General features: G+C 42.0%; 1 protein-coding gene across 4 annotated transcripts in view; it reads right to left on the reverse strand.

The window, feature by feature from the left end:
* LOC133151344 (microtubule-associated tumor suppressor 1 homolog) overlaps positions 1–13,861 on the reverse strand; it is a 64,339-nt gene that overhangs the window by 18,911 nt on the left and 31,567 nt on the right. For all 4 annotated transcript variants that reach the window (XM_061274281.1, XM_061274284.1, XM_061274282.1 and 1 more), the window contains 3 exons: positions 11,888–12,052; positions 1,890–2,002; positions 1,471–1,782 (listed from right to left, as the gene is read on the reverse strand). In XM_061274281.1, the coding sequence (XP_061130265.1) occupies positions 1,471–1,782; positions 1,890–2,002; positions 11,888–12,052 (590 nt within the window). The remainder of the gene's footprint in view (positions 1–1,470; positions 1,783–1,889; positions 2,003–11,887; positions 12,053–13,861) is intronic.

A 13,861-nucleotide genomic window follows, 5' to 3' on the forward strand; every position in this document is an offset into this window, starting at 1 on the left:
TGATGACAAATAAAGCTGAGCAAATGGAAGTGAAAAATGAAATGAAAACTTTAATTATATGATGCAGGTGCTTCATTCATACACAACACAGAAGAAACAATGGGCTATAAGAAACATTTGGAACCATACTGAGTAGAAAGTAACAGAGTGTTATTATTGAAACCGCTGCCGTTAGCCTTTCTGTCACGCTGTCGCAAGTGGCAAAAAATGAAAGTTGTTTGCCCCAGAGAGAACATCCCAATAATAAATTATATGCCACCACAATAACCGACTTGGGTTAGATTCTACCCTTGGCTACAATGCAGAGTGGAGCCCTGGTTAAAGTAGGTCATTTTAAATTCAAAACCTATTGGTGTTGTTGCGGGTATTGTGACAGCTTAGTGCGCGGCGGCTGTGTCTGTGTGGCGAATGTATGCAGAGAGAAATGTTCTGGAGGAAGATGGCAGGCTCATGAGTGTGCTGTTGTGAACTAGGAGCGGATAAGAACAAAGAGTGAATACTGAGTGGAAACACGAGAAAAAATGAGTGGCAGATAAATTTCGATTTCGACTCCCTGTGGTGTGTGTGTTGTTGGGCTGCTGGCCTTCCCGTGTTGACGACCTGCAATGACTTTGACCCCCGTCAGCAACTCCAACCTTGGAGAAATGTCTCCCCTGCTTCCACCGACTGCGGTGGAAATAAGGAATGGATAATACGTATATAAGTGAATGTGAGGATTTGTAAAGTTCTTTGGCAGCCACCGTATGCTGTAGATCAGGGGTCTCAAACTCCAGTCCTCGGGGGCCGCATTCCTACATGTTTTCCAAGTTTCCCTCGTTAAACACACCTGATTCAAATGATCAGTTCATCCTCACGTTCTGCAGGAGCCTGATAATTGAATCAGGTGTGTTTAACGAGGGAAACTTGGAAAACATGTAGGAATGCGGCATCCGAGGACTGGAGTTTGAGACCCCTGCTGTAGATACTCTGATATATACACTCCACCATTTTAATCAAAATTGGTTTCTCATCTCTTGGACTATGATTTTAAAATGACAAGGGCGGACAGCCGGACAGACGATTGCATGAATAAGGACAGAAGGGTGCGCAGGTTGCGGACCAAAATGATGGCATGTATTTATTTCATTATTTATAATCAATTACAATTTTATATTTCTGTATTTATTTGTTTTTCCCTCTCACCTTGGAAAAAACTGGACCATTAAAAAAACGTGACCCCTGAGAATTCTTATACAGTCTTTTCTACTTTTTGTGAAGTAATAATAAAGAACTAATAATGAACCATGAGAAACAAAATGTACCTCGTAATAGTTCTACTATGTTCATCTTGCTTTCAATTGTCAATTATTTTTAATTATGTCAATTTTAACATTTCTTCTGATGAAGGCGGAAGTGATAGCCGAAACATGTCAGGTAATGAAACCTAAATAATTTGTTTGGGATAAAAGAACCAGTAATAACAAAATGTACCTCATTGAAGAGATGCTGAATCACCGTAGCAAACGCCTCCACTTTTTTATTTGCTTGGATGACAAGTTTCCAAAGATGGCTGGCCTGTTTTTTATTCTCCGTAATCTCTTTGCTCTGGTTCGGTTTAGCTGCGAACACAGCAGGCTTGCTTGCACTTTGCAAACGCATTCCATTTTTAGGGCTGGAACGAGAACTTGTTCTTGCTTTGAACGCTGGTGCACTGGGTCCCGTTGTTCCCAACCCAGCGTTTATGGAAACAGACGCGGGGTAAACTGGTGTCACTGGCACACTGGTGTTCACCACATCTTGACCCTTGGAAAAAATATCGCATTTTCAGACTTCAACAATCAATAGGGGGGGAAAAAAAGAAAGGAACCGACACTATCACATTGATAGATAATGATCAGTAGACTGCATACCTGTGCTCGTGACAGATTCTGCTGCTTGTTTCCTGGTGCAAGCGATGGAAGTGGTGAGCTGCTGCGATTGTTTGTGGATCTTGCATGGACGTCCCTTGGCTTGTTTTTGTCAACTGCAAAAGAACAACATCCTCTTGTTTTGTGGTTGACAGGCATGATATTCAACATGGCTTGAACCCCCTGACACACACACACGTACACGCGTACACACGCACACACGCACACACACACACACACACACGCACACACGCAGACACACACACACACACACAGTCAGACCATTACAAAATTTGTGTCGACAAAAGACAAAAGAGGAAATTAGATCCAAACAACACACACAAAATTGTCTCATGCATCCACTGTCATCAGAGAATACGCCCTTCTGACTGCCTAGGCTTAGATAGATGCATCATGAGATCGTGTGGTATTGATGGCAAGAATGTGTGTGTGTGTGTTTGTGGTATGTGTACTTGTGCGAGATGGAGTCGGTGCGCATTAAGGGGTGCATTACAGACAAAAGCAATTAGAAAGCAACTTTAATGTCTCTGCCTAGGCTCACTTTGTCTCCCAGTAGTCCATCTCTGTACTCTGCATTCTCTTCATTTGATTCCCTCTCTAGCTGGCAATTCTTTATTGGCTCTTCTGGCTTCACTAGGTAAATAGTTGATTCCTGACTGGAAATAAAACTCACTTTAAAGGAATTAATCCGAAGAGCACCATATGTGCCACTGTAAGCAGCATAGCACATGGCTGCTCATTGGGAGCACATAAATACCCGCTCCCAAGAATGCATGCTAACTCTAATTTACAGTTTTTATTGATTCCTTTGACCTGTTTGAAGAAACTGGGAACCTCTCCGTCTTCATCATCACCATCTCAGCAGAGCAGGAGAAAGCTCATGCAAATGTGTTAACACATTCTCATTGGATTGACACAGTTTTCCCACCGTTTGGCAAAACAATTAACACAGATGTCATTCAGGAAGTCCAAACTCTATTGTTTTAGCTGTGGTTACGGAACAGAAACCAGATGCTCCAAGCTCTTAGAAACTGTCTGATCACTATGCAATCACTAAAAGCACCTGTCTGACACTTCTTCACAAAATGTTTAAATCCTTTGATTTAAAGTATGGATCAAGGAGGTCAAAGGCAGATGAGAGGTAGAGTGAGACTAAGAGGGGTCAGAGGAAGAGGAGCTGGAAGGGTTCAGAAGAAGAAACAGAAGAGTATCACTTGTGGCTTTCTCTTATACTCCTATAGGCTCACTATAGATTTTTATTTATTTTTTACCGTAAAAGACTATCTTTTTTTATTTTCCTAATTTTTCACACAGTAATGGATTTTATTTTTATTTCCATGTATTCTCTGAGTTGACGGCTGCTTCAAAACAATCAATAAAAACTGTAACAGTTTAACAGGTTTTCTCCTACTGAAAGGAGGAACACTAGCATGTTTAACTCCATCTAAACAGTAGAACGGAGACATTGTGGGCACAAGAGAAGAATAATGTAGATTGTGGTATGAAGCCTGCATGATGCCGCCCTTTGAGTCATTGGCAGATGAAACAACTTAAGCTTAAAAAAACAACTGAGATTTTCATTTGACCTATATCAAGATAAAAATCTACTCAGAAACTGCACAAGTTCATCATAGCTTCGAAGAAGACAACTGAAAGGGGATGTATATTATTCTATTGATGTGTACAGTATGTAGGAGACGTAATGTGGTAGGAGATGTGTGTCAAAGTCACAATGTGGACAAATACAATTCCACAATTGTGGATTCTGCATTAAAACCATGAATAGTTGGATTCAAATTTCAACAGATTTTGCTTAACTTTCAAAATGGGACACAACAGTACATCTGCCTTATTTATTCCTAATTTTTTAATTGATGGATGGATGATTGTGCGTAATGGTTCCATTATATGCGGCTTTTTTGTACTGCCACCTGCTGGATGAAACAAAAAAGTGGCTCAGTATTGGTCTGACGACTCGGTCTAACTTAACCATGAAAATCCCCATAATACATTCCTGAAATTAAACTTGGTCTTTTCCCATATTATTCAACTTTGCTCAGATACTGTAACTAAGTGTTGCAGTGTGACTGTTACTGCCATGTAACATAGGAGATGAACAACAACATTTGAAAATACTGTGCTGTTTAGAAAATTAAATGAATCGAGGTGTTATTTTCTTATGAAGTATGATGTTGGGATGAGTATAAAGGAATAAAAAGGAGTGGAAAAGCACAAGATTTGGGAATCTCTAAAGGAGTTAGTAGCATTGACGACCGTTCACCGCTAAAACGTGTGTTAGAGCATAAACTACACATCAGACTAGATATGAAATGGATATGTGGACAAAATAGTTTGTACCTCTCTGTTAATGTTAAGGAAAAAAAACTACAATGGTCAATGAAAAAGGTTGAAACAGACAAAAAGCAATAATAGATCAATGTCAGAACATTCCTTTTGAACTGTTGTTCAACAAAATCATTTGTCATCAAACTAAAACTAGTGAATTTATGGACAAAAATGATAATGCCATAGAAAATTATTTGACCATAGCCAGTGTGTGTGTGTGTGTGCGTGTGTGTGTGCGTGTGTGTATTCCACCCACCCATGCATACACAGTCTATACACAATACGTAGTAGTATATTATTTATACATGTGATGCGGACTCAAATGAAGACAATTCAGATTAATGAGCACAACTGGCTTTTAGTTTCAATGCTTGATGACGAACTCATTTTTAATTTGGCAACAAATAAAGATCTTCCAAAAACATGTTCCTAAATTTCTCCCAGACCATGAAGAAAATATAATGACTTAATCATTAATAACTAAGAAAATGCTTCACCACAAGTTGTTTTGAAATGTACATTTTGAACTGGATTTTAGATCAAAAGTGATAAACATCAATGGCCTTGATCTTCACATAGAGCAGGGGTCCCCAAACTTTTTCCTGTGAGGGCCACATAACCTTTCCCTTCTCTGATGGCGGGCCGGTGGCAGTTTGTAACAGAAAAAGTGTGACGATCGTAGGGGAGCTTAAAAAAAATATTGTTTTCCAGAAAGCCACACATAACCAAATAACGGTTATTTAATAACCCTTTCCAGGTTCTTTACAGAAAAAAAGTCAGGAAACAAATAATAACACTATTAATGAAATAAATAATAACTAAACCCTCTCTGAGTTCTTCACAGAAAAAACAGGAAATAAATAACTAAATAACTCTCTCTGGGTTCTTCATAGAAAAAAAACCATGGAACATTAACTTTCTGTTGTGCCATGAACAATCTTAACAGATAAAAGTTCAGCTCAGTTGTCAGAGCAGAACCTCTCTGACACATATGAGCAGTCTCTTAAAGTTCTTGTGTTCCTTCCTTATAATCCTTTTGTAGGTTCCAGTAGGCTTGTAGACACTGCTGTCTTTTTTGTTAAAGTTTGATAGTGCGTCATAGTCTGGAGTAAAATTTGTTGTGGCAATTCTTAGGCGAGATCCGAGGTGTTTGTCCGTTTACCTCGATCTGTGACGGGTAGATGTTGACGTTCATGTGGCTGAACGTCACGTCGCGTACGTCGAGCCAAATTGGCAACTCTTTTAAACGCTCGGCACTGTGTTCACCCTGCTTTACTTGGGCGACATTTTAACGGAAGGATTCCAGGGGAAGGTTTGTGGGTGGCTTTAGCGCAAAACTGCATCTGAAAGCTCAGCGCGCAAATTACAAGAATGCTGTCGTCACAGCCCACGCTCTAAATTCGGGACTGATACAAATAGAGCGCGAGTGCGCCATGTCCGTACACGCACTTGTGAGTGTGCACCGAGCTTTCTGACACGGCTTCCGGTAGTAAATGCGCAGGCGAGCGCTTCCCCATCTACTGGGCAAACGCAGTCATTGCAGGCAAAATGAGCAAAAAAAAAAAAAAAAAAGTTTAATAATACAATTTGTTCAGGGTTGGCGGGCCGGATTAAACGGTCCCGCGGGCCGTATCCGGCCCGCGGGCCGTAGTTTGGTGACCCCTGACATAGAACGTCTCCGACCAGTGGGAAAAATATTAGTACAGCTTTCTGTTGAGATTGGAAAATATTCCAGCCAGTTTAGCAGATACATCCTCTAATGCCTTCATCTGCGACGGCATTAGAGAAAATTCGACATCAGATTAAACCTTGCACGATTGGCCAGGCCTCAACTGAATCCCAGTGCAGTGTGTGGGTGAGTGTGCGTGTGTGTGTGTGTGTGTGTGCGCGTGTGTGCATGCGGGAACGTGCACTGACTAAAGCCTCTAACCTACATTTTATGATGACAACAAGCAGCAGTGGATAAGTGGGTCTGTGGAGCTCTGACATAGTAGCCAAACACGTGCAGCTAGGCTCAGATGGCTCAAGAGGAATGACTTTGATCACCACAGTAAAATGATGATGATGTAGCAGTGTAGTCAAAGATTAAGGACTGAACACTATGTTATTTTTTGTTTACATTTCCAATGTGATACACATTTCGACAGACTGCTCAAGTGACACATTTGTCTGAAGCAACATCACAAAACTTAACATTACTACGAAGATGTGGTCAAATATGTGCTAGATATATTCCAAACCCTGAACTTCTGCAAATTGACTTTGAAAAGACAAAGGCAATAGTGTATAAGTCTACAAGAGGGGGCACAGCCATGTTACACGCATATACTCAATGATGAGAAACGCTTTCTAGTGGATAAGATAGTAAAAGACAGCTCTTAGTAGTGCGTGTGTGTGTCACGTGGCTGCTTTCCCTCTAGCCGTGGGTAGTAGCACAGCTAAAAGGAGAGAATAGTCATTGCAATTCATCACACCACTGCTGAAGCACTCGTGCAGAAAGCTTAGAAAAATGTGCAGACTGGTGCAAAAACATTAAAGGAACAACAACTGATGGCCCTATTTTATCTATACAGCCACATCAGAGGTATAAAATGGTATACAGAGGAATAAAAAGCCCCACAGCTAACGTGAGATTGGCGCAACAATGGCTGCCAATGTGAAAGCTGCACAGTAGGAGATGGGAGGCAAGTAGCTGTTTTGAAGGCAGATTTGAAATTAAGATGAGGGAAAAACAACAATCAGATACAACCAATCAAATAAAGAGGTGAAAAAATATTGTATAAGACATGCAGATGCAGTCTGAGCTATGTACTGTGTGTACAAGATATGTTGTGTATGGCATACACCTAGCACCGGCTCGTGCTATGACTCCTTTTTGACAATGGTATAATTTTTTTAAGAAAAGGGAGAGATTCTCCATGTTGTGTTGGAATTAATATGTGTTTCATGACTAACTCATGCCTCCATCAACCTATCTCCCATGTACGGCTGGTAGATAAGGACGAACTAAAGGGATGCTTGACATTGGTTGGAAACAGATGGTAAAGAGGTGTCATGGGAAAAGGATGGAAGAGACACATGGCTAAAAATGACAGGAATGTATGGTGGGGGGGATTACAACATTCTCAAATGGTTTGTACTTAAGTCACAACAACAACATGGTGGCCGATGGGAAGATTGAGGGGACACAGAGCACAGTGTCATCTCCAGACCTGCGTGAAAGACCACTGTGTTCTTCCTGTATCCTGATAGCAGCTGAAGATTTCGGAAAAGTCCTTTGGCTGTCAGCTTCACATGGAAGTCGGACAGTGATAGTCTTGGAGACCATAACATCTTCTTTGCTTTTACTCCAGCAGTAAAAATCCACCTCGGTTAAATCAACGTGGCTGGAAGATGAAATATTTGTTTTGCTCAAATGTCTCAGCAAAAGGCGCCTCTCACCTGTTTGATTTCTTTAGCAGTTGCCCTTGTTAGCTTCTTGTAATCTCCCCCGATTAATACGTACAATAATAAATGTCCCATTTCCCTTGCAAATGCCCTGAATTAAATTGTTGCCGAAGAGCATCGGATCTCAGATTGTGTCCAACAAAAATACAGGATTAAGAATGACTAGAAAATAAAAAGGGGAAATCCATTCAGATGCCCTGCACTGAATCCATATAGAAGCCACATTAGGAAAAAAAAAAAACTGCAACAGCTAAAAACAGCAGTCGGAGTAACTGAGTAGCTGATTGAAGAAGAGAAAATGGTGCCAAATGAGCTGTTAATTCCACAACTGTCAAGGCGGTAGTGAAACATCCGCCGACAAAAGATGGAGAGGGAGCAAACGAGGAAGGGGCAAGGCAATATTGATGTGCTGAGAGGGAGGGAGAAATGGGAGGAGAGGAAATCCTCAACGCTGCAACTGATTTGTAGTCTGTCTCCGCTTCTACACACCGAACACAAACTCTACTTAATCACAAAAAAATGTATCGTAAACGATCCGACAGAGGGTTACCTTCAGCTACAGTCAATAAAAGCTATTTTGGAGCTGCTCGTAAGGTATGAATAGCCGATATGCTTTGGTTATACAGACAGAGGGGAATGCGGCATTGAAAGGAGGGGGAGGGGACTGGGTGGGATTTGTATAATCTTCCCTGCTTGTTTATTCTCTGTCTCTCTCACTCACCCTCATTCTCTGAGACCTTTTGCTTGCTTTTTACTTACACTACACATCTACTATAAACATTTACTTTTAATAGTAGATAATAGAAGTAAGTACATGGATCATTTATTCTAATCACATGGCTAGGAGTCAAATACAGTTTCAGTACGTGGTCACACAGTCAGAAAAACATTTATCCACCACAACATTGATGACTTACATCATAATTAGTAATTAAATAGAATGATGTGGTTGTGAGAGATTCATGTTACTGATGGATACAGCATCAAAAATCCAAAATACGTTTTCCGTGTTTAAGTTGCAAAACAAGTTAAAACGCATGGACAGTGTGATAACTGAAGTACCACTAAAGGTGCAATACACAACTGATTAATAATGTAAAGTTGATAAATTCCCAACTCCATGACTACTGTCTTTATTGAAGCTTGTGTGCACTTTATAGTGAGTGCTCACTTTTTTAGACTTGGGGCTCAACAACTAGGCAAATCCTAGCCCCATCTCTTGTCAATATGGCAACAGAAGGTTTCCTTGGCATTGGCTCCGCCTCTGCAGTATAGAGGGCGGAATGTTTTATTTGCATGTGATAAGACTGCCCTCTCAAAACTAGCTAATTTCAGTGAGGCGAAAAATAGGGCGTGCAAAAACAGCTGTAATTCTTGAGTCTTGGGAGTTGGTATATTTGTCTTATTTTCTTACTGACTAACACACTGTGGGAGTGCATGAATCATGAAATTAACGTGTAACATTTATCATTAAGGATCACACATCAATTGACAAATGGTTCATATGTTTCCAGTTGTGTCTACTTAAACAATTGAACAAATAATTTAAATATAAATATTGACATTTGTACCTACAATGTTTATTAAGATATTCGTAAACAATAACCCAAATCAATGCCACACTATTTGGAAAACCAAAGTGTTGATATTTGTGCTGTAGATTGTTCATAATTGTTAGCAGAAGCAGCAAAACAAACAAAAAAGATGCTGTCAGACTTTTCAAGAGCACAACCCAAGTAGTCTTGAAATCCTCTCCCTCTGCATGTTAGAATCAATAAAGTCTACATTAAAACTTGCCCCTAAAAAGTTAAAGAAAGAAACAAGAACACTTGAAAAGCTCACATTGAAAACCACTGTCGCCAGAGGTCTGCTGGATGCTGGAATCAGACGCGGGCCTTCTGAAGTTATGGGTGAGCGCACTGCACAGAACGCAGATAGCTTCTTGGTGACGAGTAGCTCCCCACAGTCCACACAGGGACTTCCAGAGGCGGCCACAGAGGGGAAACAGCCAGACACTCTAGCTCAAACTAAAGCCACAGCATGGTGGCATGCTACCAACAAAGTTCCTTGCTATCACTAACACAATGTCAGAAATGATTGCTAAGACATTTTAACTCTGCATCCTTTAGGCCAGGATGTTGTATTACTTCATATAATGTTCAAATTAGTGTTCCAGCAGCTCCAGTTGTTTTTTAAATGACAGAACATCAAACATATTAAGATTTGACCACAAACACATAAAGCAGGATGCAAAGCTGAAATTCAAATGAAATATTACTGCAAATGTGGTTCTGCTCTAAACTGTGCCTGCATGAGTGTGTCCCGGCAGCAGTTAAATAATTACAGAGGGACTGCACAAGGATAATAATTACGTTTGTATAAACTTCCACTTACATGAAACAGTCAGCGTTCTGGCTCAGATTTAATGACGATCTCGTATGAACTGATACAAAAATCATAGCGTGCGTCGTCTCCACATAAGCAGAGTTTCATTCAAGTGGCACCCAATAGAGCACTGGCATAAATGTTTCTCTCCTGCCTCAAACATACTGGTCAGGACACCAAAAGAAGCCAGTCCCTTTCTCTGACTAAAAGACACATACAATTCCTTCAAAAATGTCATAGGAAGAATAATGAAAATATAAAGTACATGAATTAAGATACTGGACCAAAGCTGCTCTTTGTTGTGAAAGATATAAAAACCCCTGAGTCAGAATTGCAACAGTCCAGAAAACTGACAAAACGAATGCTTTAAAGAGACAACCAATGCATTATAGCAGTGGTGCCCAACCACCGGGCCGCGGACCGGTACCGGTCCGTGGGTCACTTGGTACTGGGCCGCCAAGCTGCACAGAATTTTTTTTTTTTTTAATCGACGATCAATTAATTCAGGTCAAGACACTCGTCCCGGTCACGTGACATGTTTCCCCAGTCGAGCCCGCAAAGCTAATATGTGGCGACAGGCTAACTAACCAGGCAATGAAGCATTCAAAACTGCTTCAACACATGGAGACCAAGCATCCTGCAATAAAAGACAAACCTTAATCACTTCGGGTGTCATTGTCTCCGATTACGTCTAGATGGGACCGGCTCGTTTCTGAGAAACAAACTCAGTGCTCCCAATAATTCAACGTAATGGTGAGTTTTATTTTTGTCATTTGTACTTGTTTTTATGTCAGTCGTATCATTTTATTTCATCGTATTTATATATTTATTATAAATGTATTATTTATTTATTTATATAAATGTATTATTTATTTATATAAATGCCGGACCGAGAAAATATTTCTGACATGTAACCGGTCCGTGGCGCAAAAAAGGTTGGGGACCACTGCATTATAGGCATGTTGTTTACAAAGCTAGATTAAAAACATAAAAATGAGTGCTTTAGCATATCACGTGCCCGCTCCTCCAGCACCCTGGTCAGCGCCCTGCCTATGACGCACATTGTTCACAGCCACGCCGCATACTAATAAGCGCTCATTGCCTTCCACCTGTTCCTGATCAGCGGAATACCAAAACCTGCTCTGGGCTCATCAACTCTTCCTGCTCTTGTTGCCTGTTGATTCCTGTTGTCGACCTTCCCTGAACACCGGCTGCCCTGACCTTTTACATGTTTCTGACCATATCTCCGTCTCCCCTCTCGTCTGTCCGATCATTCGGCTCTCCCAAGTCCAGCTCGGCTTGACCTATCGCTCGTCCCTGACCGTACCTTTGCCTCACCCCAGTCTGATTCGACTACGCCACTCGCCTCAACATCTGCTTGCTCATCAGCCTGACTGCCTGTCAGTCTGTTCCCTCCCGCAAGCAACCAAACCCGTTCCAGCGCCTTTCATCTTGCCCAATCGGCGCAGCTCTGCTGCTGCACCTGCTCCGCCGGCTTTTCAGCTTTCCACTCCCCTTACCCCTGTGGTCAATATAACGCTATTCATGCTGCACTTGGTTGTCCTGCCTGGTTTGTTGCAGAGAAATAACGCTCAAAATTAATTGCGTACATTTTTACAGTGTTTATTTGCAATGTAATTTAATGTGTTGGGCATAATATATGTATATACACACACACACACACACACACACACACACACACACACACACACACACACACACACATATGCATGCACGCACGCACGCACACACACGCGCGCGCACACACACACACACACACACAACCACAAAGTACATATTACCTGTTCCGCTGAGTCCGCTGAGCCTTGCGGAGGTGATTCTCTGCAGTGGAAAATTAGATGGTTGCTTTGTCAACACCTGATTGACAGTTTGTGATGTCTTGGCTGTTTGATTAGCTGTTGCTGTCTTGACGGTGCTCTGGTTGTTGACTGACGGGACCTTCACACCTATGGGGAGAGCAGAGAGGATGTCAAATCCTATTGCAGATTTTGTCCAAATGCTGAGAGTTAAGGCAGGTTGATTTGGAAAAACATTCCGACTTGCCAATAATATTCAGCGCCACTGTGGTAATGTGCAAGACTTAATTGTCCTCTATGAGAAATGGGCTATGATTCCACAGATGCACAATGCATATATGACACTCACAAAGGACCAGTTGGTGTAGCTGTCATTAGATATTGACTTAATCTAAAAACGCACAATCGAGCGCACTTACTGCTTACAACTCTTCTAATGTAAAGCCATGTGTTCAATTAACCTTACAATCACTACCGTGAGGGCAGCACGGTGGCTTGGTTTTTATCTATGTGTGCCCTGCAAATGATTCAGTTCAGGATCAAAGTCAAAGTCAAAGTCTGCTTTATTGTCAATTTCTTCACATGCAAAGACACAAAGAAATCGAAATAACGTTCCCACTATCCCACGGTGACAAGACATAGTACACAATATACATACAAGTAAGCAACACAAAGAAATAAAAACAAGAAGGCACAAACAAAGAATAAATAAGAGTGATGAATAAATAATAAATAAACAAATAACAATAAATAAGAGGAGCAAAAATGGAGCAAGTGTGCAAACAGCAGACAGTCAGAAATAGCGCAAAAGTACAGGACGCTACGCAGAAGGGGGAAGAGAGTTCAAGATCCTAACAGCCTGGAGTATGAAGCTGTTGGTGAGTCTGGTGGTGCGGGAGCGCAGGCTCCTGTACCTCTTCCCAGAGGGCAGAAGGTCAAACAAAGAGTGAGCGGGGTGACTCACATCACTCACAATCGTGGTCGCCTTGCGGGTGAGATAGGAGGTGTAAATGTCCTTCAGGGAGGGGAGTGAAGCACCAATAATCTTACCAGCCGTGTTCACTATGCGCTGCAGGGCCTTCATGTTGTATTCAGTGCAGCTACCACCCCAAACAGCGATACAACTGGAGAGGACGCTCTCAATGGTAGAATGTAGTCATGACGGCCGGAGGAGCACTTGCTCGCCTGAGTTTCCGCAGGAAGTACAGGCGGCGCTGGGCCTTCTTCGCCAGTGATGTGATGTTGGTGGACCAGGAGAGATCCTCACTGATGTGGACCCCCAGGAACCTGGTGCTGCTCACTCTCTCCACCACAGCACTGTCGATGGTCAGCGACAGGTGTTGGGTGTGACCCTTCCGGAAGTCAACAACAATCTCCTTGGTCTTGTTGACGTTCAGCAAGAGGTTGTTGTCCCTGCACCACGTGGTCAGAAGGTCAACCTCCAACCTGTATTGAGTCTCGTCGCCCTTGGTGATGAGACCCACCAGAGTCGTGTCGTCAGCAAATTGCAGAATTGCAGTAAATTCACTTGGCAAGTAAAAAGGACGGCACTTAATGATCACAAATTCCATCAGTGGCGAGCATTGCTTGCATACCACTACAGAGTCCCGGCACCATTCGTCACGGATGTAGACGCATATTCCACCTCCTCGCGATTTTCCCCCTTTTACAATGGCCCGGTACACCACTTAGTGCCCTGAGGCAGCTGGGCGACCCTCGTAAAGATAAGCGGTTCGGAAGATGAATGATCGACATGGCTGTTTGTAAAGGGTAATGGGTCACTCCCGTGAGCTGAAGAACATTATGCCACTGAAAGAATCTGTGATTTAAAGCCTTTTGGGGGATGTGATTTACAACAAACCGGCCTGCCCACATTTGGAGCTTGGCTTACTGTTTTCCTTTTTCCATCTCAGCCTGTCGACGTTACAAGAGGAAGGCAAGCCTTCTAATTCGTAATGT

The sequence above is a fragment of the Syngnathus typhle genome, linkage group LG3, assembly GCF_033458585.1.
Source record: "Syngnathus typhle isolate RoL2023-S1 ecotype Sweden linkage group LG3, RoL_Styp_1.0, whole genome shotgun sequence".
Classification (NCBI taxonomy): Eukaryota; Metazoa; Chordata; class Actinopteri; order Syngnathiformes; family Syngnathidae; genus Syngnathus; species Syngnathus typhle.